The sequence below is a fragment of the Lissotriton helveticus genome, chromosome 1_1 (genome assembly GCF_964261635.1).
Source record: "Lissotriton helveticus chromosome 1_1, aLisHel1.1, whole genome shotgun sequence".
Classification (NCBI taxonomy): domain Eukaryota; kingdom Metazoa; phylum Chordata; class Amphibia; order Caudata; family Salamandridae; genus Lissotriton; species Lissotriton helveticus.
In genome coordinates this window covers 368,180,095-368,204,756 of record NC_136057.1, presented here as the reverse complement: position 1 = coordinate 368,204,756, position 24,662 = coordinate 368,180,095, and the positions used below count along the sequence as shown (strand labels likewise).

Here is a 24,662-nt window from a genome sequence, read left to right as displayed (position 1 = left end):
CACCCCCTTTACTGTATTGTTTATAGAAAGCGAGCACTGGTCGATGAATATAGTAAACAGGCGATGTTCCACAGTAGGAAAAAGATATGCTGGACAGCCCAAAACAAATAAAGCCAGCAAATAGAAAGGCAAAAAATGTGAATTATAAACCACATAGCCAATGTAAAGCAATGAGTGGAATGTATTTTCAGGAACGCTCCCAGAATGCCCACAAAAAGTATTTTCACAACCAGAGAGTTGCGCTTCAACCTAATAAAAAAATATCACATTTAGAGGAGGAAGGTGGTGTGTAGTGTCACAGATATTCAGATATTCTTCTGTAAGTAATTGTATGTTAATTGGGTAGGACTTAGAGCCCGAGTTTCCAGAAGTAAGACACTTGCAGAAAGAAACTTTGTGCTTCTCTGTTTAAGTTTCACTCGTGAACTGAGGTTGTTTAAAGACCTATTTATTTTCTATTTTGGGTAAGGATAGCTCTGAAATGTTGCAGATTTGAGCACTGCAATCATCTTTGTTTACTACAATAAAACCGGTTTAGAATGCAACTAGAAATTGCCTTACATGACCCTAAATATTAAAATGATACCATGGAATTACTATATGCCACGGAGTATAAAGAAGTGCTTTGAACTGTCATCAAAAGATTCTAGTTCATGGATAACGACGCGTGATGGGTCTTCCTTTCTGCAGACATGTATTGGTTCGGCACATCGCTGCATTATTCGGCATTGTTTGCACCTTGCAGAAATGTCTGTGCTTGTAATAGTAAAAGGTTTTCGCTATCACATTATTTGCATTGTGGTCGGTGGACCTGGTCGAGTCTCTGCTAACCCTGTAATCTTCGTAGTGGACGAGGGACTCTTCTGCCTGATGGGGAGTGGGAGGGCCCGGAGTCACTCCAGTGCTTGAGTGCGCCAGTGAAGCAGTGTCGCATCTGGTTTGGACAGTGCTTGCCCATTCATTGCTCCCAGTATCCCTGTGAATAGCTAAATGCCCAGATGCTTCGCGTGCTGCATATTTATTTATAGCCAAGGCTACTGCGTGTTTTGTATGAAAAAAGTGCACGGGCGCGAGAATGAGACCATTCTTACTGTGAAAGAGCACACAGATTTCTGCTGTTGGCCGACCTTCATACACAAGGCTATGCAGGTCTAAAAGGAGTTATGTAGTCATCCTTTTTTTGCCATCCCCGAGCCCTCTCTGCAATAAAAGGCTGCCACCATGCTTTCCCCGAGATCTATGTCTTTAATTAAAATTAGAGGCCAACTGTTTCTCATTCTGCAGCAGCACCATCCGCCCTCTCTGTGTTGGTGAGTAAGCGCTTAAAATAAATTGTACAGCAGGGCTGGAGGCCTTTGAAGTAACTAACAATTGTGGAAAATGCTGAAACTCGGAAGCCTAGTGGTGTGTAGGAGCACGCTGCCTCTTTTACCGAAGCACACAACTGCAGTAATACGAAGGGACAGTGCATAAGACAGACTTCATCAAATACTCATTGGCGGCACTACTACTGCAGTTCCCATCGAGTTTCCCACCCACTGCGTCAGTCACTTGGCTCTCACCTGTTCCCCTATGTTAGCCAAGGTGGCAACTGCATTATTTGGAAACGACTGTCCTTAAAGTTGATTTATGAAAAGAATCACAGGGTGCCTGCACCATCCTTGAAGACCACGTCACTCGCTCAGTTTAATAACCTATATCTCTACTACATCTTCCCACAAATCCCGGGCTTCTGCAGCATGCCAGATCTATTACCCATGAAATCCTCGAGGCATGATTCAAGTGGAAGCCCAGGCCCTCGTCGTATAATTGTTACCAGAGCCGGCATCTAGGCAACCTATGGCGAGGTCTAAAGCTCTTGCAGTACAGTACACACAGCTATAGGCTTGGTGAGTATAGGGTAATGGGCTTTACTATGTGAAGGTGTACCTTTATATCAACACATCTTTCCTTCCAAGAGTCTGAGCATCTAGCCAATTGAAGGAAACGTATCTGTTTGCCCTCAGCTCTAACTCCACCAATTTCTTCCTTTAGTTTGATCCCCACAAGAAAATGTATCAGTTGGGAAGACACAGCTTGGACCCCATCATAACAGAAGGTACTGTCAGTGTTCTGCTCCCTTAGCCTTAACTGAACCTCCTGACAGGCCCTCATTACCCACACACACGTGCTCTCCTTCTCTTGCTATTTCACTCTTGCTGTTACGCTCTCCTTTCTCCCTCGCTTTCTCTTACACTCCTTTCAAATTCACACTCATGCTCCCTGAATATCTACCACACGTTCTTACCATGTTGGATCATATTTCCTCTCCCAAGCACTGCACCCCAGTTAACCTGCATCCATATCTGACATTTCCTCGCCTCTCCCCACATTGCTGCTTCTATCCTCTTCTGTCCAGCCACTTAAGGCTTGCTGCAAGAGCTGTGCGTCCCCCCTCATTGGATCTTTTATATATTCTCAATAATCATTTCTCGTCGTCCTGCTGGGAATCGCAGTAAGTTTAAATAGCAGTAAACTGTGTTAAAATGGGCATTGGCCTCAACAACAGTGTTAGTTTATAAGCACATTAACCTCATTTTAAACAGACTGAATTTTGACGAATGAGATGGAAACTCTAAACTATGCAACTCCCCCAAGAGGCCACCACAGCTCAGATTTCTACATCAGATCATGTGTTATGTATTCCCTGAGAAGAGCTCAGCTCTAACCTGTCAATGACTATATTCTGATATTTTTCTGGTCTGCCATGGAGCTTAGCTAGTCCAATTGTCTGAAGAACGACCTTCTTTCTGCGGGGATGCCTCCTTTTCTGGGGAAGATTTCATGAAAAGTGCTGCACCAAGCACTTCCAAAAAGGAAGTGCAAAAGTGAATATGAAAAGTTTCCAGAGGAGCTGCACCAACTTCATAAAGCACCTGCAACCATATCTTCACAGAAAAAGATTGGATTTTCTTCAGGAAAATGTTTCAGACAGTTGGTACACCCGCACAAAAGCCTGAGCGAAAGTCCAGCTCACTTGATGTTCTAACTGAAATTCAGTCCCTATTGGTGGCTTCCACGTCATTGTGTATGACTAAGGAAAAGAAACACTGTTTTTGTTGATGCTATTGTCAACATCACTCCTCCTGTCACCTATGGGACAGACATTGTCAACATGAAGTGATCACCGTCAACAGCGACCAGACCCTCGTAGTTGATTAGAGCTCCTACTACAATGATACCATCATCAACGACACCAAGGAAGTCTTTACTCCTGCCATCAACAATGGCCCTTCCTTCAACATCTTCAATGTCGCATTCGTTTACGATAGTTTACTACACCAGTCACATTTTCAACTATAAAGTTGACAGCAAGCCTTCTCTCCCAAATTCTGGATTAGAAGGTGATTTTAGCGATCAGGACACCTCTGAGACTACCTATAGTGCTACGCAGTTATATGTGCATTACGTCCTGAAGTTTGAGGTAGATGCTTTGGAGGAAGAGGATTCTTATTAGGAGTATGATTATAAGTAGGGCTCCCGGTTTTATGGTATTTCTTTTTCTGACATTTCCGTCTGTATTTATCCGTATTTATTTTTTGCCAACTTTATCTGTATTTATCCATATATATTATGGGTTTTGTGAAAAAATAAATCTGAAACTGGTATATTTCCAGATTTATTTAACCAATAAATATGCAGTCATGCTTGAATGCCTGCCAGGTTTCAGTATTCTGAACACCCGCAGAAGATAAATCAATGCACTTATATGAAAATATGCACATTTCAATATCAGCCTTGTGCATATCTTCTGCTGTTTAAGACTTTTTACTAAAATAATTTCTATGTAACCCCCTTACCCACCAATCTACACAGTTATTGTCCTGGCAGTCATAGCAAAGTGCACTTAGAATCACTCAAAAAGCACCTGATTTCCATTTTTATCCATATTTTAAAATATATACAGACAACAAAATTAATGGTTTTCTGTCTGTATTTATCTGTAAAAATCTGTAAAAACGGAAAACAGGGAGTCTTCATTTTAAGGCATTGCCTTTCATACCTTTCATTCTCCTCAATACTATGTACCACATTGTTTCCGTACAGATTATGAAGTCATGCAGGTGGCAGGTGCCTGTTGCATTTTTAATGTCCCTTTCTCTACAGATGATGGGCACCTTTTAAAGACACTTCTCTCAGCAGTCTGCCATATAACCTGTGTCCACCCTTCCTCTTCCACCAATGCCGTCTCTGCCACCTACACGTCCTTCACCTTGAACAACCCAGCCTCCAAGGTCAGTCACTCCACCACTGGTTTTGCCAACTTCTGGGAGATGAGAACTTATCGGGTCAGTGTATTTTGATTTGGTAGAAGAGAGAGAACTAACAGATGATGTAGTAATGAGAAGTGGGATGCCTGTATCATACCAAACAAAGGTGACAAATCACTTGTCAAATCAGACTGTCCTCCAGACGACATAGCCCATTTTCATACACTGATGATAAAATCGGGTAGAAATGTCAAACTCCCAATGATCTCAGTGGTGCAGCAATGCTTGCTGTGTGACTTCAAGGAGCAGCCTAACAAATCTATTAGGTCCATACCTATACTGGACTTAGTTTTGTCAGAAGGCCTACAATTGGTGAAAACACCAGCGGTGGTGCCCCATTTAGAAAAGAAGTACAGGGCCCCAGTCTGTGGCCCAGCACAGATGAAAGAAACCGATCACTCCATTTTCTGCACACCCCTGAGTGGCACTGCAGATGCATAGATCATTTCCTCTGTAGTTGTTTCCCAGGTTGACAATATCAACTAAGGCTGCAAACGGCTTACCATTTTTGGGTCGTTTTGATTGCTACATGAGTCATGACATCTTGCCACTGATCGACGTTGTACCAGAGGATAAGAGGGAAGACTGTTAAAGCCATCATCAAAGAGGGAGCAACAACATCAGGAGCAATCATTGACGCTAAAATGGACGTTTCAAATGCAGACTTTTGCCAGCTGGGCTGAGTGGTTGCATTAAGAAAACAGGAATGCTGAGATCTGCAGCTTTCCGTCCAGAAGTCCAAGTAAAAATACTAAATATGCTATTTGAAGAAATCACCCTGATTAGAAAGCGCGATGATGCCTCGCAGAATATTAAAACAGATAAGTATGTGTCAAAATGTCTGTGTGCTTTCCAATATCATCCTCCTCACTTAACACATTTTGGTGGCTCACAAAGATCACAGGCTTTTGGAGAGGCTTTAATCGGTACGGACAACAAGGCCAACTGTATTTTCTCCCAAGGTAGCCCAGATACAACCAGGGCTATGCACCCAACAGAACCCAAAGTGAGGGTACGACAGATCTTCTGGGCGAAAGAGAAGTACCTTGCATGCGCTCTCAGGACAACCAAAAGCAAGCTTGACTCCTTACATCTGCCCCCCACCCCACTCCCAGGACCCTCATCTTACTGAATAGAGCAAAGAATTTCCCTTTTTGGCCCTGCATAGGAGTCCATAACATCGGACCAATGGGTGTAGCATATTACACTTGGGTCATATGTTGGAGTTTCTACGGAAAATACCAGTATTTCCACCCAGGAAGTAGCACTGTCTTCATTTGAGGGCACTGCAAAAGGAAATTCTCCTCCTTCTCAAAGGAGTGGTAGAGACTGTCCCGAAATGGAGGATTTGGATGATTGGTTTGTTAAGGTGTTATTAAGGGAAGAGTCAAAAGCTTCTGCAGTCGCCTGCATCTCTCGGTTCTCAGACTAGGCGTGACATCGAACATCAAGAAGTTTTCTGTGGAACCACAGAAAAGCTTCACCTCTTGGGAGCGATATATGACACACTGTTGGTAAAGTCTTTTCCTTAGGTGGACAGATTGATAAAGCTTCAATCCATGGCAAAGACCTTCTCTGCCAAGCAGTTGGTCACTATCCGGTATTACAAATCTCTGCTGTGCCTAATGTCATCCTGCATAAGTCGGCACGTGGGAAAACACAGTCCACATCACAAAACGCCTAAAACAGGCCCTCATACAGTGGTGGTGCCCTATGAATCCAAACACAGGCTCCCTTTCCATCATTCAGAGTGGTGCTCACAACTGATGCATCTGTGGAGGGTTGGGGAAGCACACAATCAAGTACTGTTGACCAAAGGTCGCTGGTCAGATGCAGAAAAGAGCTTCATCTCATTAACATAGAGCTCGAAGCCATAAGACTGGGTCTTCGGGCGCTCCTCCCAAGACTTGCAAGTCAAGCAACTCCTAATCTAGATGGACAATACAACATCCATGTTTTGCATCACGAAGCAGGGAGGAATGTTGTCCTGGCCACTGTTAGAAGAGGTCCAGATGCAATAGGACTGGGCCTTTTCCTACTAAGTGGACATAACGGTGGAGCATCTCCCTGGGCGGCAAATTCTATCGGATTGTCACGAGTGGAAGCTTCACAAAGATCAAGTGGATTACATATTCCATAAATCGTATCAACTCCCACTTCTATGGTAGTATCTGGTCTCAAACAGCAGATTCAGTCCTTTTCTTATCTTCCACGGACTCAGGAGTGTTCTGAAGTGGCTGCCTGGAGGTGCCACATGTATGCCTGTCACGAGCTAGTGGGTAGGAATGACCACCTCGGGATGCCCTGACCAGTGGGGTGAGAACTCCTTGGGCTAAGTCTAACCTGTTTGGGCATTTTTAAGATGGCCAAAGTATTCAATTCGAGCAATAGGCAGTGGCGGATGGTGACAGTTTAAAATGGTGGGGTGTAAATACCCCAACTGAAGTGTGTGAGCCCAGCTATTCAACAGGGATACATTTATCAGAATGGCAAACACACTTCCCATGACCACGCCACAGCAACAGGTTGGCTCTTCTGGAAATTCAAATCATTCAACCTGCAGATCAGTGAGATCGAGGCTGGCAGAGTGGAGATGGTGAAAGTGTGAGGGAGAGGCTTAAAGGAGACAGAATATACCAATGGTGGCATAGTGAGACTGAGATACTGGGAGAAATATGAAGGGCTCGGACAGAGAGTGGGTAAACAGGGGAACGGTAAAGGCTGGTGAGGAAGTGGAGAGAGACATAAGAGGTAGGGGTGAAAGCACACAACTGGTATGGCAGGTGTGCAAGTGGACAGGCTACTTGAGGAAGCGGCGAGGCATGAGAGTGGGGAAATAGTGGAGAGATTGGGGAGAGGCTGGATAGACAGTGGGAGCGAGGAAATCATGAGGGAAAACGCTGGGATGGGTAGTTAGAACAGATAGACTGGGAGTGAAAAGGGAGAAACTGTGAGGGAGATGAGAGACTGGGAGGAACAGGAGACCAATTAAGTGAGAGCCGTTAGGGACAGTAGAGTAGCAGGCAAGGAGAGTAGACAAACAGGGTGAAAGAGCACACACTGGGGAGGAGCGAGGTAGCCTGAATGGGCGAGGGGAAAGAATCTGAGAGAGGGGGCATCCTGGGGTAGAGCAGAGAAAAGTGGACCAGTGAGTCCAGCAACAACAGCAGAGAAACTTGGAGAGAACAGAGAGACTTGGGGGCGGCCGAGGGGCAGTGGACAAGCTGAAGTGGGAGAGGGCAGCTGAGTACCCTGCCTTCTACAACACCACATACCAAGGACCAGTGCGCTGCTCCTGGGCCCTAACAGCACTACATGCACCACACGGGCAAAAATAACAGATCACTCCAGTAGCATAAAGAAGTTAAGTTTATGCAAGCTGGCGGCTGGCACGATCAGGGTGGGAGCAGGAGAAAAATATAAAATTCACTTACCTTTTCCCTGTGTCCCTCCTCGGTCGTCTCTGTGTCTCTTCTGGCTGGAACCAACGCGAAAGCACCCAGGCTCCTTTGAGCCAGTCACAGCGCTGCAATGGAGCGTTGTGATTGGTCTGAGTGCCATGGTTTGGCACTCAGACGAGGCCAGGGAGACTGGGCATGTTCTCCACCAGAGCTGTAATACAGCCTAGGTGTAGAATGTGCAAAGTATGCTTGATTGTTCGACCAGTCGAAGACGGCCAGCCAAAAAGTCATGTGCACTTACAAAGTGCTCACCACTCCTCCCCCTGCTCTGTGAGCTGATTAGGCCCTACCCTCAAAACTGCTTTAGCAGGGAAAAATTAAATAAAAACTTTGTGTTATCATTTATTTTTCCTTTTTTACACTGCTGGAAAGCAGTGTGGCGACGCTGCTCCACCTTAGCGGTGGAGCCGCCTCTGGCAGTTGGATAGGCGTAACCTGTTTCAGTAAAAGTGAGCATGCTTCCTGCTTTTTATAATTGATATGTACTGCTTACCTTTCTGATTCATGCGTGTGAAAATATGAAAGATCCAGTGCTGTCGAAGAAATAAGTAGCCTACTTGTCTTTCATATATCCCTCCTCCGCGGTCAGAGGCTCATTTATTATGTTCTCAACAGTCTGTTCTATGAATTATGGGTTATGGTGGCCTTCAGGGGGGGTATGAGAGTTTAGCATTTCAATCTCATTGGCCAAATTTGGATGGTTTCAATGAGGTGCATGTGCTACTAAAACAAACACTGTTGAAGCCTATGGCCATTTTAGCACTCTTTAAAGTTACCAGGGATTCGCAGCATGGCAGTGAGGATTGATTTAAGCATGTGCACATATAAAGACACAAACGCTGGAGGCCAGGAGTTACAGGTATGTAACTAATTTCTTATTATGTTAGTGTATTCTCAAGTAGGACCTGTCACTTGAGTTTCCTGTAGTTCGTGATGTTATTGTCATTTGCTATTCCTTTGCAGCCAGGTAAAATTGTATTACACGGCAGTTGTCTGATTGGAACTCGCACATTTTCTTAAAGCGGTGTGTGACATGTACTTGGATTTTTTTCAGTTTACTAAATTTTGCATTTCAGTGGATATTTGTTTCCTTGTTCATAGTCACATACAAACATTTTCAGCGATAGTGAATGTTATGCAAGTTTTATCTCAACGGAATTGGTATTACACAAGAATATGTCTAATGTACATTCATCTTGTACGTTTTCCAAGTGACAGATAGCACAAGTGACAGGAGCTCATGTAACGTGTGTGGGGCTAAATGTGTATGGAAAATAATGGTCAAAATCCGAATCTCGCAATAAAAACTTTCAAAATCTTAATTTTCATGCAAAAACATATGTTTTGTACACTAAGCAGAATACTCCTAGTTCTCACGTGAACTATGGGTGTATTGCTTAGGTGAAACGAAGTGACTTTGCACAGCTTAGTTTGCCATCCAAAATGCAATACACTTCCGCCAGTGATTGTTATATGAGCTTTTGAGGGAGTTTTACGAGGCTCTTCCGTCTTTCCTCGGATCCCCCAGTCCTCCCCTCGCATCTCCAGCCCTCCCCTCGCATCTCCAGCCCTCCCCTCGCATCTCCAGCCCTCCCCTCGCATCTCCAGCCCTCCCCTCGCATCTCCAGCCCTCCCCTCGCATCTCCAGCCCTCCCCTCGCATCTCCAGCCCTCCCCTCGCATCTCCAGCCCTCCCCTCGCATCTCCAGCCCTCCCCTCGCATCTCCAGCCCTCCCCTCGCATCTCCAGCCCTCCCCTCGCATCTCCAGCCCTCCCCTCGCATCTCCAGCCCTCCCCTCGCATCTCCAGACCTCCCCTCGCATCTCCAGCCCTCCCCTCGCATCTCCAGTCCTCCCCTCGCATCTCCAGCCCTCCCCTCGCATCTCCAGCCCTCCCCTCGCATCTCCAGCCCTCCCCAGCCCTCCCCTCGCATCTCCAGTCCTCCCCTCGCATCTCCAGCCCTCCCCTCGCATCTCCAGCCCTCCCCTCGCATCTCCAGCCCTCCCCTCGCATCTCCAGACCTCCCCTCGCATCTCCAGACCTCCCCTCGCAGAAAATGCTCTACAAACTACCAATGCAAACAAGACTTTTTCCTGCATGTAATGTCCTTGCCTTTCTCAATTAGAGCTCGATCTGAAGACACCCGGCTTATGCTCCTATCCAACCGCGGAGTTTATCCTGGAGTAATTTTTTTAAATCCAGCAGATTATGCAAGTCACCTGATGAGCCCTAGCCATCCTGGGCTCGCAGGAAGCGCAAGCCAGCTTTTTATTATTAAAGTAAAGTCCACATTTGTAAAGCGCACAATCACCCGTAAGGGTCTCTAGGCGCTGGGGGCCGTCGGGAAGATTAAGCGAGCTATTGCCCAGAGTCACATGGTGCTGGGCTAATCTGCCGCCGGAGCCGGGGATCGAACCCTGATCCCCAGATTCCAGCGTCAGTCGCCCTGGCTGCGGCGCCACACCTCTCTTCTTGAGACGATGAAGACATGCCCAAAATATATTTGCGTGAGTGTGTTTCCTGCACTGTCAGTTCAGTGCCCGTCTCCTAATGATGATTGTTCTACATTATGAACGCTTCAATTTGTCCTCGTTTAACTTTCCTGGGCTGGTCAGTGCAGTGTTGCTTTTCAATGCTTTTTTGGCACAGTTTTATTTTGGGGGAGAGGTTCGCACTCTCCCCCTCCTACCTCGCATTACATTTTAGAACCAGGGCCGGCAAAAGAAAGTGCACAGAAGTGTAAGCGAACTTCGCCAGAGCCGCTGGCCCAAAGTTGGTTGTCTTTCATGGTAAGGTCTAGAATTCGCTGGTTATGCTTGTAAGATGGGGTGAAAAGAGTTTTGTGAAGCCAATTGTTAGTGCTGCCTCTACCGAGAGTTGTATTAGCTGTCTCTCTCTCTGGATAGCAACATAGCTTAGACATAGCATTGCATTCTAATTGCTCATCCTAGAGATTTACTGACTCGAGGCTTGATGCATCAGTAGAGCTGATCCTCCTCTTCAAAATGCTGTATAGAGAATCCTCTCTTTTTCCTTGGAGCCGCTCTCCCAATTGAGGGGTTGAACCAGGATACTGGCATTGCTTAGGCGTAGCATACGTTTATCACTTTTCACTAAAGAAAGTGAAACATAAATGAGTACACCAGGGTAAAGGAATGAAGACATTTTTATTACGTTGAGCCAAAATCCTCTCATGGGCCAGGCAATAGATGTGAGAAATAAAAAACTATCTGGAGCAGGTAGCTTAGATGGAAAGATCTGGAGTGTAATATTTGAGTTGGTCTGTCATTCACTTTTCTAATGAATGCAGTGGTCAGGGGGATCCAATTCCATATGTACTTGTACCACTGCCCCCACTGCCTCAAAATATCCACAGAGTCAGGCACAGAAGATATCTAGTCATGTATGTGGTAATAGACCAGTCTTTACGTCACCCAGAAAGAGGCTCATTGACAAAAGAAGCATGTGAAAAAATAGCCAGCAAAACTGCCCCTGAAATGAAGAAATGTAGCCACACTAGCCCATGCTTAATATAACGAGCTCCCAATGAAAGCCAACATCAAATGAGCCAGGCTGCATGCCAAGGGCGCCAACTCTAGTGCACAATCATAATGTGGTGTTCTCTCATTTGCATGGGGGTGCGGTCCCGTGCAAATAAGGGAAGACTAAGCTTTTGCATCGGCATCCTATTGCAGGCAAGGGAGTTGAGGCATAGGAGCTTTTGGGAGGCGTACTGACTATGCACCACATGGAGGAGGCATATAGTCTAATGGTCTCTACTGAGTGCAGGCGTAAGTTGCCACCAGCATTTTGAACAGGCATTCACGGTAATAGAGTGCACTTTCCCTATATGTGCCGGTAAAATGGTGTGCCACAACAGAGTGAGGCGATGCTTCCTATACCTAATATCATTTAGGCAGGGATTCAGATGACAGTTCCACAACAGCAGGTCATTTGGAGCACAGTGCTCAAGCCTTGGAATGCCATCCACTCAACACTCTTAAGTGCAGCCTAGCACCTGTCCCTACAAACAAACCTCTGCCTGAGCAGTGAATATGAAACAAAGTGAATAAGTTACTCCAGAACAGTGCTTAATTTGAGCCGGTGGTTTCTGGTGCTCAGCACTCGAACGTAATTGTTAACACCTACACTTATGACAGGCTGCCACATGGTGGCGCTGTTTGCCTAATTTACAGATCGGCACAACAACAGTTGTTTATTAATTCAATATACATTAAAAATTACTAATATCTGCGGCCCAAGCCATTCTAATAGTTTTGGGGGCCTAGAATAGTCTAAAATGTCACACTTGTAGATGTGTGATGGCTAGTGGTTGTGTTGGTACTGTCACTGGCAGCATGGTAAGGGCAATGGGTGGTACAAGCAGGAGTATACTCCTGAAAAGGGCCCTTGCTCTTATTTATTTACAAATTAAGCACTGCTCCAGAACAACAATCTTCAGTATAAAGCCTATGAAATGGTATCCAAACCTTTTTAATCTCGTCACATCTCTTTCATCACTACTAAAAAAGATCCCCTAAGCATCAGACCCCCACATCGACAACAGAATATTCAATTTGCATTTATGTCAGAGGAAATGGCCCCAGGGTGATGTAGCTAGCTCTTTATAATACACTGCACATAAATAATTATGGTAGGTCTGTTGACTAAGATCATGGTGTTTCTAATGCCTAGTACTGTACGCCTGGAACACTTGGTTGGTTAAACTTGGAGAATGTGTAACTTGGAAACTGAGAGAACTTTGTCATCCAGTCACTTATGGAACATAACACCAGCATTCCCTCCCTGGAAGCTAGAATTAAGCCCTTCGCATCCAAATGGTGTTTAACTATTCCCGTTTCCCAGCATCCCAGGCTTTCTGAAGGTATTTGTAGAGCTCAGTCTATGTTGCCAATGCATTAGTCACCCGTTCCCAGTGGAATTGATGGCAAAATAATTTAAAAGACCATGTTAACCTGATTTGATATTGCAGGCTTGTGACCCTTTTCTGGAATGAACCACTAAAAGTGGGTAGAATTTGCAGAGATGAGTTGTCCCAACAGTTGAGATTCTGGTAACTCAGTGGTATCCAAGGTTCAGTGTAGGCTAGGCTAGATCATCTTTTGTTGCCTTTTCAAGTAGAAAACATTTTTAAATGACAGATAAGTGCGTGAACACGCCTTGTCTCAGAATGATCATCTTGATAGAGATATGGTCACAGTAACATCATAGCTTGGGCAGATGTGACCCTTGAGGTTCACTCTACGTTTCAACCAGTTAAATATGCTTGGTAGAGTGTTCTAACCTAATATCGATTAATTGATTGACATTTTTAGAGGTCATTGAACAGTAAAGAGGATGAGGATGCTGTAGCAATTCTCAGAAAAGGAGAGGACTTGCATATAATTAGTATTCAACAGTTTAAGTTCCCCAGGTTGATGGTTTGCTGGATCAAAAATACACAGTCCGTATTTAAGGTAATTTGTGACACGAGGAAGCCTTCATTTGTGAATAAAAATCATGCCACTCGTCTGACTTTGAATACCTTCTTGTCCGCACTGATCAAACGTATGCAGCAGTAGTGACAGAGACACTGTTAGATTGAACTTGTAGCATGACGCTGTAGTTTTAACCTGCCCCCACCCCATTTTAAACTGCCCCCCCACCCCGCATACCCCGCCCAGAATACATTCCTGTATTTTATCACCTAGCGGAATGACAGGGAACATTAATTAGAGCAATGAGTTATGCCGCTTTATCATGTGTGTATTAAAGAGAATTGAATCTGTGGTAGAGCATGGAACAGCAAAATTGTTATGTTACATCTGATTAGCCATGGTCCCCCCCGTTTTAGGTATTCGAAATCGTTTAGTTGATTACATTGGATTTCACTGCCTGTAAATTGCGCTTTTATAAAGAACACTAACAATAAGAGCAAAAGTATATCTTCCTACTTTCGCCTGTCTTATTGGGGACTAGAATATGGGGTAGCCAATATCCTTGTAAGAGGCAATGAACCTGCCAAGCGGCCACCCTACAGCCGAGCTTGCGGTGCCAGAAGCGCGCCTCCCTCCCTGCTAGTTGTCAGCTAGTATACCCCCCAGGTAGCATTACAGGCACTTTGGCCAGGGAAGAGCACTCTTATTCTCCTGTACCGATCCTGTCATGCACCAGTGTCAGCAAGGACATATACTGGCCAACTAGGCATTGTGCAGACTAGCAGAGGTTCATCTTGCGCTGCTTTCTATTCCACCCCCAACCTAGGGTCTTTAAAGCTCTTTTTCTCCTTCCTAAAGGACATTGGACAATGTATTAACAGCTCCAGTCGAAATCCCATGAGCGAAGGGGCGCAAGGCTCAACATTGTCTAGAGTGTTATCGTCTGAAAGCTGTTCTTTCTGCTTTACTAGTGAAATAAACGGTGTTCAGAGACACATGTTTACATTTCTATATATTTCCTTTTATCACTATCTTTTAATGTGGTTCATTTGTCTGAGTCTCAGCAGAGAAATTGGCAGATGGTCTCGCACTACTTTTATGCTTTCTGTTTTTTCAGTGTTTTTGTAATTACCCACATTTGCTAATTTGGTAGCTTTAGCATTTCTGATTACTCATTGTACTTTAATCTACTTGCAGAGTCAAGAGGAATGTGAATGTCCCAATGAACCTGTTCAAGAAGATGAAGGGTTTATGGGCATGGCCCCACTGTTGCAGGCCCACCATGCCATGGAACGCGTAGAAGAGTTTATGTGCAAGGTAAGAATGTGCCGCTTTTCTCCCTCTGTAATTAGTTTTAATTTCTTTTTTGCCTAATTATGTTTCTTAATCCATACGAATCCCTTAGTTCATGATCTTCTCTTTAATTAGTCCGAAAACAGTGTCGAGTAACAACTGAACCCTTTTTTTGTTTTCAGCATACATTTAAAGTAAAAACTTAGCATGGGTTTCTTAGGGAGGCTGTTCTACAATTTAAATTAAGGTTTGCAGAGAATGTTGGCCCGTGGACTCATTTGACAAATGGCCTTCTTTTAGGATATACAGATAAACATGCATGTTGTTGCTTTGAAGTCCAACACCATTAATATATCAAAGGACCCTTGACCAGTCATCCCAAGCATATCGTGTGTCACTTTCACCAGCACATCCCTCAGTACAGTATCTGGACCGAAAACCTAAATGCAGATAATCTAGAAATGCCCCTTTCTATAAAAGTCTATAATTGTCTTGTCGTAGTGTTTTACATGATTTTGGCTATCCAGTTGGCCTGTTATTGATCTAAAATGTCTTGGTACCATAGTGTCCTGAGTGGACTTCTTCAATGGATATTTATTTCGCTTGCGAGGCATTGGAAATATTTCTTCTTCTTTACCTGAGGGAAAATCAAAACAATAGAAACTCATTTCTACAGTATTCTTCGAGAATAAAGTGTTTTGAGAACTCACTGTTCGATTCACTGAGAGAACATTACACACCTTCTGTGGAAAGTCATAAAGCCACCTTTTGATGTTATGCCAAAAATCCAATGAGATTAAGAAATCCAGCAATAGCCTCATCACTATGGTGCGATCTGTAGAGGTTGGCTTTATGTAACCAAAGCAACTCTTTGTTCATTATGGTTCCACACACAGAGCAATGTGTACATCTTCATAATCCATTAACAGCGGTCCAGTGTCCTGCATCATCACATGTTCTCAGTAGTCATTTCCCTTTGGGTAGACTGAGAACCCGTATAGGTAACAGCTTCTGCATCATAGGATCTTTGATAGTCATAAACACTAGAATAATTACCCGCTGCCCAAATGGCCTCAGAACACTTTTTGTCTTCATGTGCTACCGATTTTTAAAATCACACAAGTTATTCATGTTCATCTGATTTTTTTTTGGATAATCAACTTTATTGGTTTTGCATAGACAAAGAAAATTCACTGGTTGCAGTTCACTAAGTAGCACAGGTAATAGGTCAAAGATGGTGGAGGATACAGGTAGGGTTAGTCCATTACAATCCAACACAGCACTTTGTATATCAGTCGCAGCATGACGTAGAACCCAGAAAAAACAGAAAATCATGGTGGCATCATATTAAACCATTTACCCCACACTCTGTGAAATAATTCCGGGCACCCCAGGGCTTCAAATAGGGCTTTTTCCTGGATCCCGCCCAGTCCACACCCCTCCTCCACCCCTTCACAGTAGGTGCCCTGGCCCGTGACCAGTGCAGTGCTATGTCCCTCTTGGCCACTGCCACAGCCGTCCCCAAGAGGCGTTTGTCCATCCTAGAACCGTCCAGGCCGTCAAAGACCCCCAACAGCATCCACAATGGGTCGTGTGGGCCTTCCCACCCCAGGGCGAGCTCCCGCTCCACACCTCCCCAGAATGCCGCTAGCGCCGGGCAGAGCCACACCATATGGTAGAAATCAGCAGAGGCCGTATCACATCTCGGGCAATCCAAAGAGGGCCTCAGTCTGGCTCGGAATAACCGCTCCGGGGTGAGGTATGCCGCATGGAGGTAGTAGAACTGTACCAGGCGCAGCTTGGAGGACGTGGTCAGGGTTCTGGGCCCCATAAGGGCATCTCTCCAATCTGCCTCCTCCAGGGGGCCCACCCATCCCTCCCAGTGGGCCCAAAGCCGGTCTAGGGAAGCGCGGGGCCATTATTCACCAGGGAGCGGTAAATGCTGGACACTCCCCTCCACCCTCCCCCCCCCCTTGCCCTCCCCGCCCAGATTCCCCATCATCACTTGGGACTCCAGTGGGCTAAACTCTGGAAGAGAGACAGGTGGGGAGAGATGCATGTAGAGGGCATGGCGTAGTTGTAGGTATCGAAAGTGAGAGAGGGCATGGCGTGGTTGTAGGTCTGCAAAGGAGCAGATGTGATCCCCCACCCAGACATCTCCGAGCACCGAAACTCCAATAAGGTCCCAACGTCAGAATCTCCGCAGGGACGAGACCTCCTGCATCCAGGCCCCATGCCAGAGAGGCGTCTGCCGAGTGAGTTTCCGGACCCACCCCACGTGACTCAGGGCAGTACGCCAGGCCAGGAACACCGTTTTAGTGACATGGGCCACCGCCTGTGGCACTGGACTGCCGTACAGAAGTGCCTGGACCTGTGGAAAGTCGATCGCGTTGAGTTCTACCCGATAGGCAGGGTCGGACCAGCCACCCGCATACCAGTCGTGGATGACGATAACTTTTGTGGCAAGGTAGTAGAGGTGGAGGTGGGTCACCCCTATACCTCCATCACACGGGGGAATGCAGCAGTGTGCCAGGGATATGCGCTATCTCCCACCTCCCCAGAGAAACCGGGTTAGGGCCCGTCGAGTTGCGGACCCAACTGCGCGGAAGGGGGATCGTGATGTTCTGTAGTATATAAAGTGTTGGACTTGGCCCTCTTGGCAGGGTCATCCCTGAACTTTTTGCCTTCCTCCAATATTCTCTCTGCCCTGCTTTTGTTGCTTTAATGACTCTGGGCACTTTACCACTGCTGACCAGTGCTGAAGTGCATATGCTCTCCCTACTGTAAATTGCTATATGTGATTGGTTTCCATGATTGGCTTATTTGGTTTACTGTCAGTCCCCAGTAAAGTGCACCAGGAGTGCCAGGGCTTGTACATACAAATACTGCTAGTGGGCCTGCAGCGCTGGTTGCGCCACCCACAGAAGCAGCCTTTTAAAATATGTCTAGGGTCTGCCTCTGCAGAACCTGCGTGCAGTCTGGCACTGTCATGGTAACTGCGCAAGTACACCTACCTGCCAGTCCCTAAACCTTCCCGTAACTTCATATTAATCACTCCTATGGTAGGCCCAAGGGCAGGGTGCATTGTAAGCATAAGGTAGGACAATCCCTGATGTGTGTGGCATGTCCTAATAGTGAATTACAGCCATTTTCGTTTTTCACTATTGTAAGGCTACCTGTTCTCATAGGCCAGAATGGGCTGCTGGAATTATTACACTCTATAATCCCAACAGGCTCAGGGAACATGGTAGGAAGTCAATTTTTAGTATGCCTGAACTCAGAATAATAAAATACTTCTTTTAGTAAAGTTTATTTTAATATCCTGTGTTTGCAAATGCTACTTTTAGAAAGTTATCATTTGCTTGCCTAACCATTTCAGCCCGCCTCTGCCAGGATGTGTATCTGCTGTCTGGGTTGTGTGAGTGACAGGGCTGAGGATGACAGGTGGTGAATAGAGGGATTACACCAGAGTGGGTGGTGGGAGTGCCCCTTGACTCTGAATAGGGCTGTGCTCTGCCACCACAATGCTGGCTCCGCCCCCTGGTGAGCGACTGATGACTCTGCCCGACACCTGGTCCAGGAAGAGGGAAGACTGTCAACAGAGTGCTCCTGGCTGTACTTGTCATCACAATGCTGGCTCCACCTCCTGCGGAGCGTCTGATGTCCCTGCCCTGCACACTGAAAGGAGAAACCATAGCCTGCAAAACAAAGTGCTCAGAGACTGACTGGATTAGGCAAAGCCCCCCCTGGCCTGCAAGAACAAAAGAAATGTCCTATAAAAGTAGGAGCCCTGCTCCTAAGAAATCAGATCCTGTTGACGCCAAGAAGAAACTCTGCCTGAAGAGAAAGACCTGGGAAAGCTGCATGGAGGACTACTGTCTCTAATCCTGAGAGACTGGCCTGTGGTGGGTGCCTTGCTGCAAGAAGGAGAGAAAGACAAAGACTGAGAAAGACTTTATTTTTATTTCAATTTGTGCCATCTTTGAACCAAGATCTCCAAGGGCTTGCTTGTGAACTTGCCCCGTAACTGCGCCCCAGGAACATTGGGCGCTACCCCCCTGAAGGAGGATCTGGTGACCGTGCTGCTTGTCTTTGCAGCGCTGCCCACAGAAGACGGAGTGTGCTGTGCGCCGCCATCGCGCACTCTGAAGAGTCTGGGTAAACACCCCCTTGTCCTGCCAAACGCACCGTGACTTCTGCCACCGAGCCGTAGCTCACAACGCCAACTACAGGACCGGTCCGAGCTAAGCATCGTGACTCCGTGGCCCCCGAGCCGTGGAGTGCAAAGTAAAGATGGACTTCGCCTAAAGACTCGCTCCCCGTGCAACACCCTGCTGGAAGCGCCTCGCCGCTGACATCGACACACCGCTGTGACCTCCCCCCTCCCCTTCAGGACCTGACGGACGCCGAGGTCAAGAGTCGCCCCACAACGCATCGCCGCCCTCTGAGAAGTGGAAACTACTGAGTCATTGAGCCGTAGCTCGCCACGAAGGAAGAAGGCACCGCGACATGGGACGTCACCTCTACGCCTGCTTTGTCCGCCCGCACTCCCAAGAAAAGGTACTGTGCCTATTGCGCCTCGAACTGTGCGCTGTGCGAGTCTCGCTCACACCAAACGCCTCGCACCGCCTGTATGTATTGAGGCCCCTGGTACGCCTCGCAGTGTGCGCTGTGCAAGTCCCGCTCACACCAAACGCCTCGCATCGCCTGCATGTATTGAGGCCCCTGGTACGCCTCGCACTGTGCGCTGGGTCCCGCTTCTGAATTAGCTTGTGTCTGGATACCGAGGTACGAGTCGCACCAGTGTAATACGACTCGTACCCCTTGTTAGCATCAGCAGTGCCGTACGCGTCTAACACGAGGCGCGTGGGAGTTAGAGGGGCCTTGCATTAGTTTACCGTACGACGCGCACAAGAGCGCTGAGGAGTGCCCAGACCTGCAACGAAAAGCGTAATAACAATTGCAACAGTGCCTGAATTACAGTAAAGCCGGTTTTAGGAGTTTTTAACCCCTGCCAGGCCCGGAACTCTGCAACTAAGGCCTACGTCTTACTTTCGAACATTGTGGCATCATTCTAAGAGTAACTGGAACATTTAAAGCATGTAATCAAAGCCTGCTGGAGAGTTTATAAATAAAGAATATATTTTTACAGAACAAACAGTCTTGTGTCCCTGTGTGGTGGGTTAATGGTTTATTGTGTGTGTTATGTCAAGTGCTTAACCATGTGTACTCTGGAGTTTAGCCTTGTCTGCTCGCGCCATGCCGCCTAGAGGGTGAGCAGGGTTTATTTCTGAGAGTAAGTCCCTTGCCCTGACTGGAGGGGAGGGTCCCTGCTTGTCACAAGTACATACCTGTGCCAACCAGAGACCCCCAATTCTAACATAAAGGAAACGGGGAAGGACCATCATTTTGAAGATCGCACTCCTGCCAAGGGGGTTCAGGGGAAGAGCCTGCCACTTCTTAAGATCTGCCTTCATCTGGACGACTAGGGGCGTGATGTTCAGAACCCACTCAAGCTCCGGCAAGAGAGCCACCCATACACTGAGGTACTTGACAGAGTGTCACCTGAGGGGAATAGTAGACGGCCAGTCGTAGCATCCCTGGAGGGGTGTAGCGGGCCCAGAGTGGACTTGGCAGCATTGAGACGAAGTCCGTAGACCTCCTCAAAGGCAGAGAGGACCTTCAAGCACCTGGGGCCAGAATCCACAGGATCCGCCAGGTAGAGCAGCACATCTTCTGCATAGAGGGCTATTTTGTCCACTTGGCTATCGTCCCAGGCCCAACCCCGAATGAGGGGGTCTCGCCGGATGAGCGCCGCCAGGGGCTCCATCGCCAATGCGAACAGGAGTGGCGAGAGGGGGCACCCCTGACGGATCGGAAAGGCCTCAGAGAGCTCTCCGTTAATAAGTGCTCGGGGTTGGTGTAGAGGACCTTGATGAGGCGGCGGAACGAGGGGCCTGAGCCCAGCACGTCCTGCAGGTATCCCAGCTCACCGTGTCAAAGGCCTTTTCGAAGTCGAGGAAAAGGAGGGCGAGGTACGGGGTTAGTCGATCACAGTGGGCCAAAGCCTAGTGGAGGCGATGGATGCAATGACGGGTACCTCTAGCCGTCATGAACCCGCACTGGTCGGGGTGGACCAACTCTTGCAGGAGGGGCCGGAGTCTCTGGGCCAAGACCGTGGCGAATAGCTTAATCTCCGTGTTGATCAGGGAGATCGGGCGGTAATCCGCACAGCTCAGAGATGGCGATTGAGTCTTCGGGATAACCACTATCATGGCCAAGTCCGACTCAGGGGGGAAGGAGCCAGTCTCCGCTACATGGCGGAAGAGGTCCAACAGTTGGGGAGCCAATATGTCACGAAAGGCAGCGTAGTATTCCTGCGGGTACCCGTCGGGACCAGGCGTCTTCCCGGGGTGCAGGAGGGAGATGGCATCTCGAACCTCCTCCAGGGTGAAGGGGCGGTCCAGAGCTTCTGCAGTGTCCTGGGGAAGAGAAGGCAGTCGGGTACCAGCCCCGTCTAGCAGGGCGGCCAGAGGAGCACCTGAAGGTCGAGCATCATAGAGGCGCACATAGAAGTCAGCAAAAGTTTGCGCTATGGCCACAGAGGTCACGTGGAGGGTTCCATCGTTTGAGCGGACCTCTGGAATAATATGGTTGATTTTAGGATAAGAGATCAAATTGTGGAGGAGCTTCCTGTTCTTGTCCCCCCACCCATAAACCCGTGCCACTGATGAGCGCCACAGCATTTTGGCCGATTCCAGCGAGATTCGGCGGATCTCTTCGCGAACCACTGCCAGTTGTCGGGAAGAGTCAGTCTGCCCATCAGAGGAGTGCGCAGCTTCCAATCGCGGGGCCCGGGATTCCAGCCGCGCAAGTTGGGCCACCTGTTCCGATCTTTTCGCGTGGACCAAACCCCTGGCCACTCTGCGTATCACAGCCTTGCCTGCCTCCCACAGTGTCCCCGGCGAGGGGACCGAACCCTCATTGGTGGAGAAGTAGTGGCCGAGCTCCTGACCAAGGGATTCCACCAGGTCGGAGTCTTGTAGGAACCAGGCGTTTAGACGCCAGACTGCCCGTGGACCCGTCGAGGAGGTCCAGAGTCGGAGGGAGATAGGAGAGTGGTCAGACAGTCCCCTGGGTAGGAGACCAGCTGGCAGTCGGTGGCCGGCAGCAGAAGGAGGTTGATGCGGGAGTGGGTATTGTGGGACGCCGACGTATGAGTGTATTGACTCGCGCGGGAGTTCCAGACCCGCCACACATCACACATCACACATCACACATCACACATCACACATCACACATCACACATCACACATCACACATCACACATCACACATCACACATCACACATCACACATCACACATCACACATCACACATCACACAGAGCCACAGAGCCACAGAGCCACAGAGCCACAGAGCCACAGAGCCACAGAGCCACAGAGCCACAGAGCCCCAGAGCCCCAGAGCCCCAGAGCCGAGGTCCAGCTCAACAGGGAATTAGCGGAGGTGACCCTGGCCATGGACGGGGCCCCCGTTGTATCACGGAGGGGCTGCATGATGGCGTTAAAGTCTCCCCTGACCACCGTAAGACCCTGCAGGAGGGAGGAAAGGACCTGCGTGAGATGTCGGAGATAGGAGGGTGGGGGGGGAATGTAAAGGCTCAGGAGGTTTAGGGGCCACCCCTCTATAGTACCCGATACCACCACATTGCGGCCCTGTACATCTGTTTCGGCCGCGGTCAAGGTAAAGGGAAGGCCCTTTCTGAGTAAGATTGCTACTCCCCGTGACCCTCTTGTAAAGCCGGAGTGCCAGACCCTGTCAAAGCCATACCGGGCTAGGAAGTTACATTGTGTACCTAAGAGGTGTGTCTCTTGGAGAAAGAGGATGTTCGATGTGTGGCGGTGGGCAGCGCGGAGGATGGCTGTGCGTTTAATGCTGTCTAGGAGGCCATTGACGTTCCAGGAGAGGATATGGAGGGGCCTAGTGAGTGTGTACGCCATCGGAAGGGATGTAGCGTCGGGGGACGGAGAACATCAGGGGAGCACACCCAACCAAGGGAGGGCACTCATCCAAATGTAGAGGCAAAGGGGAAATCTTGGGGCTGGTGATTGGACCGGCAATGGCGGAGACCCAAGGAAATGAGGGGGGGAACGGCCGCCCGCAGCCGTTCTCGGTGGCGGCCCGTAGGCGGCCAAAAATAACAAAGGAATGGAAGCCAGGAGCTGCTTGTCATTTGTGGACCCACCCGTAAAAGAAGGCTAGGAAGGAGAACTGCAACCAGCCACCCGTAGGTGGCACCAACAGCGGCTTCGTGGGCGGCTAAACAGAGCATAAACAAACAGCGGCCCGTGGGCGGCTAAACAGAGCATAAACAAACAGCGGCCCGTGGGCGGCTAAAAATAACAAACTGTTGGGAGACAACGGACTCCCCACCCACCCTCGCCCCCCAACATCACCCACCCTACACTTCTAAAACAGAAGCATCTGTCGCCCCAAATCCCCAACTTCCAACTACCCCACGAGAGGTGATTCGCTAAACTAAAACGGTTAGCAGGGATCAAGAACAACAACCAAGAGCTTGGCTAAGGAGGACCCCCCTCCATGTTAGAGGATGACTACCAACAGGTGTAAAAAGAAAGGAACTTTAAGCTTCAGGTAAGCTGGATGTATTAGTCTCTGCCCTACAATGTATACAGAAGAGTGGAGGCAACTAGGAATAAGTCAGGGGTGCGAACAAGAGTAACAAGAAGAGACAGTCCGGACACCTCCTCAGGAGGTGAACCTTTGGTCGGTCCTCCATTGGAGCCGGGCAGGGCCTCGCTCGAAGCACCTAGAGAGGACCCAGCGCAAAAGTACTCATCAAGTGAAGATCAGGCATGCAGTCTGTTGCTCTGGTTACACCCCTTCTTCATCAACAGATCCGCGGATCACGGGGCTGCCAGATAGGTCTGAGTGAGTGAGTGTGAGGAAACTTAGACTGCGCAACTTAGCCCAAGGGCATCAAGGCGCCATTCAGGTCATATAGTCTAAAATTCTCCTAATGCACGTTTACGGGTAAACCTCTACAAAAAACCACATTTTTAATGCTTTACGGAAAAGCGCAAGGGAGGTTTGTCCTGCCAGTTCTAGGGGGAGGGAATTCCAGAGCCTAGGCACCAAGGTGGAAAACGCTCTACCTCCCCACCTTGCTTTTACAAATCTGGGAACTGAAAGAAGATTTTTATTAGATGAGCGGAGGGCTCTGCTGGGGGAGTAAGAGTGGAGGAGGGACCTAATTCCCTCAGGACCAGAACCATACATAGCCCCATGAGCGAGACAAAGGATCTTGAAGGAAATCCTAGACTGGACAGCAACCTGAGTCTATCTGAAAACCAGGGTGCTGAAGGGCTCTTTCTGGCAGAGTAGTGCTGTTTGGCAGGGGCTAAGATGTCCACGGCTCCCGAAATGGTGTTTGAAAATTCCAGAGCAGCGGAGTTAGTATCCCTCTTTGTGACGGGCCTAAGTCTATTCATAAATGGAGCGAGTGTCTCATTATTAATCTCCTTAAAATTCCTTCTAGGTTCCCATTTTCTAGGGTCCGAGAGGGAAGAAACAGTATGATGGACTTTAAACTCAAAAGGAACGGCCAAATGATCTGACCAGGCAAGAGGGATTGGGGTGCCTGCCTTCAGTCTGGGATCATTGGAGAAAACTCCATCAAGCGTGTGGCCCGCTAAATGAGTGGGGCTGTCCACAAGTTGAGTCAGGCCGCATGAGTCCAGGGTTTCCACCAGGGAAAGGGTGTCTCTGGAACTCATATTTTCCAGATGGAAATTAAAATCACCTAAAAGGGTGATGTTGGATCTATCAATAAAAGATTCTAATACCTTCATCAAGTCTTGACTAAAGGCAGATCTGGGACCTGGAGGCCTGTAGAATAGGAGGCCAGAGAAAGAGACTGAAGGAGTAGAGTTAAAGGAGAAGTACATGACCTGAAATGAGTCTGAGGAAGTAGAGAGGCATTCGGTTCGACAGATGGAAGAGCTTTTGTGTACTATTCCTAGCCCTCCTCCTCTTCGCCCATTTCTGTCAATCCTAGTCAGAACATAGCCCTTAGGGATTGCGTCTACGAGATCAGGACCTGAGGATTCCGACGCCCAGGTTTCAGTAATAAATACCC

General features: G+C 48.0%; 1 protein-coding gene across 4 annotated transcripts in view; it reads left to right on the top strand.

Annotated features, from left to right (window-relative positions):
* Positions 1 to 24,662, top strand: part of ADIPOR2 (adiponectin receptor 2) — a 496,680-nt gene that overhangs the window by 318,602 nt on the left and 153,416 nt on the right. For all 4 annotated transcript variants that reach the window (XM_078673675.1, XM_078673674.1, XM_078673676.1 and 1 more), the window contains exon 3: positions 14,406 to 14,525. In XM_078673675.1, the coding sequence (XP_078529801.1) occupies positions 14,406 to 14,525 (120 nt within the window). The remainder of the gene's footprint in view (positions 1 to 14,405; positions 14,526 to 24,662) is intronic.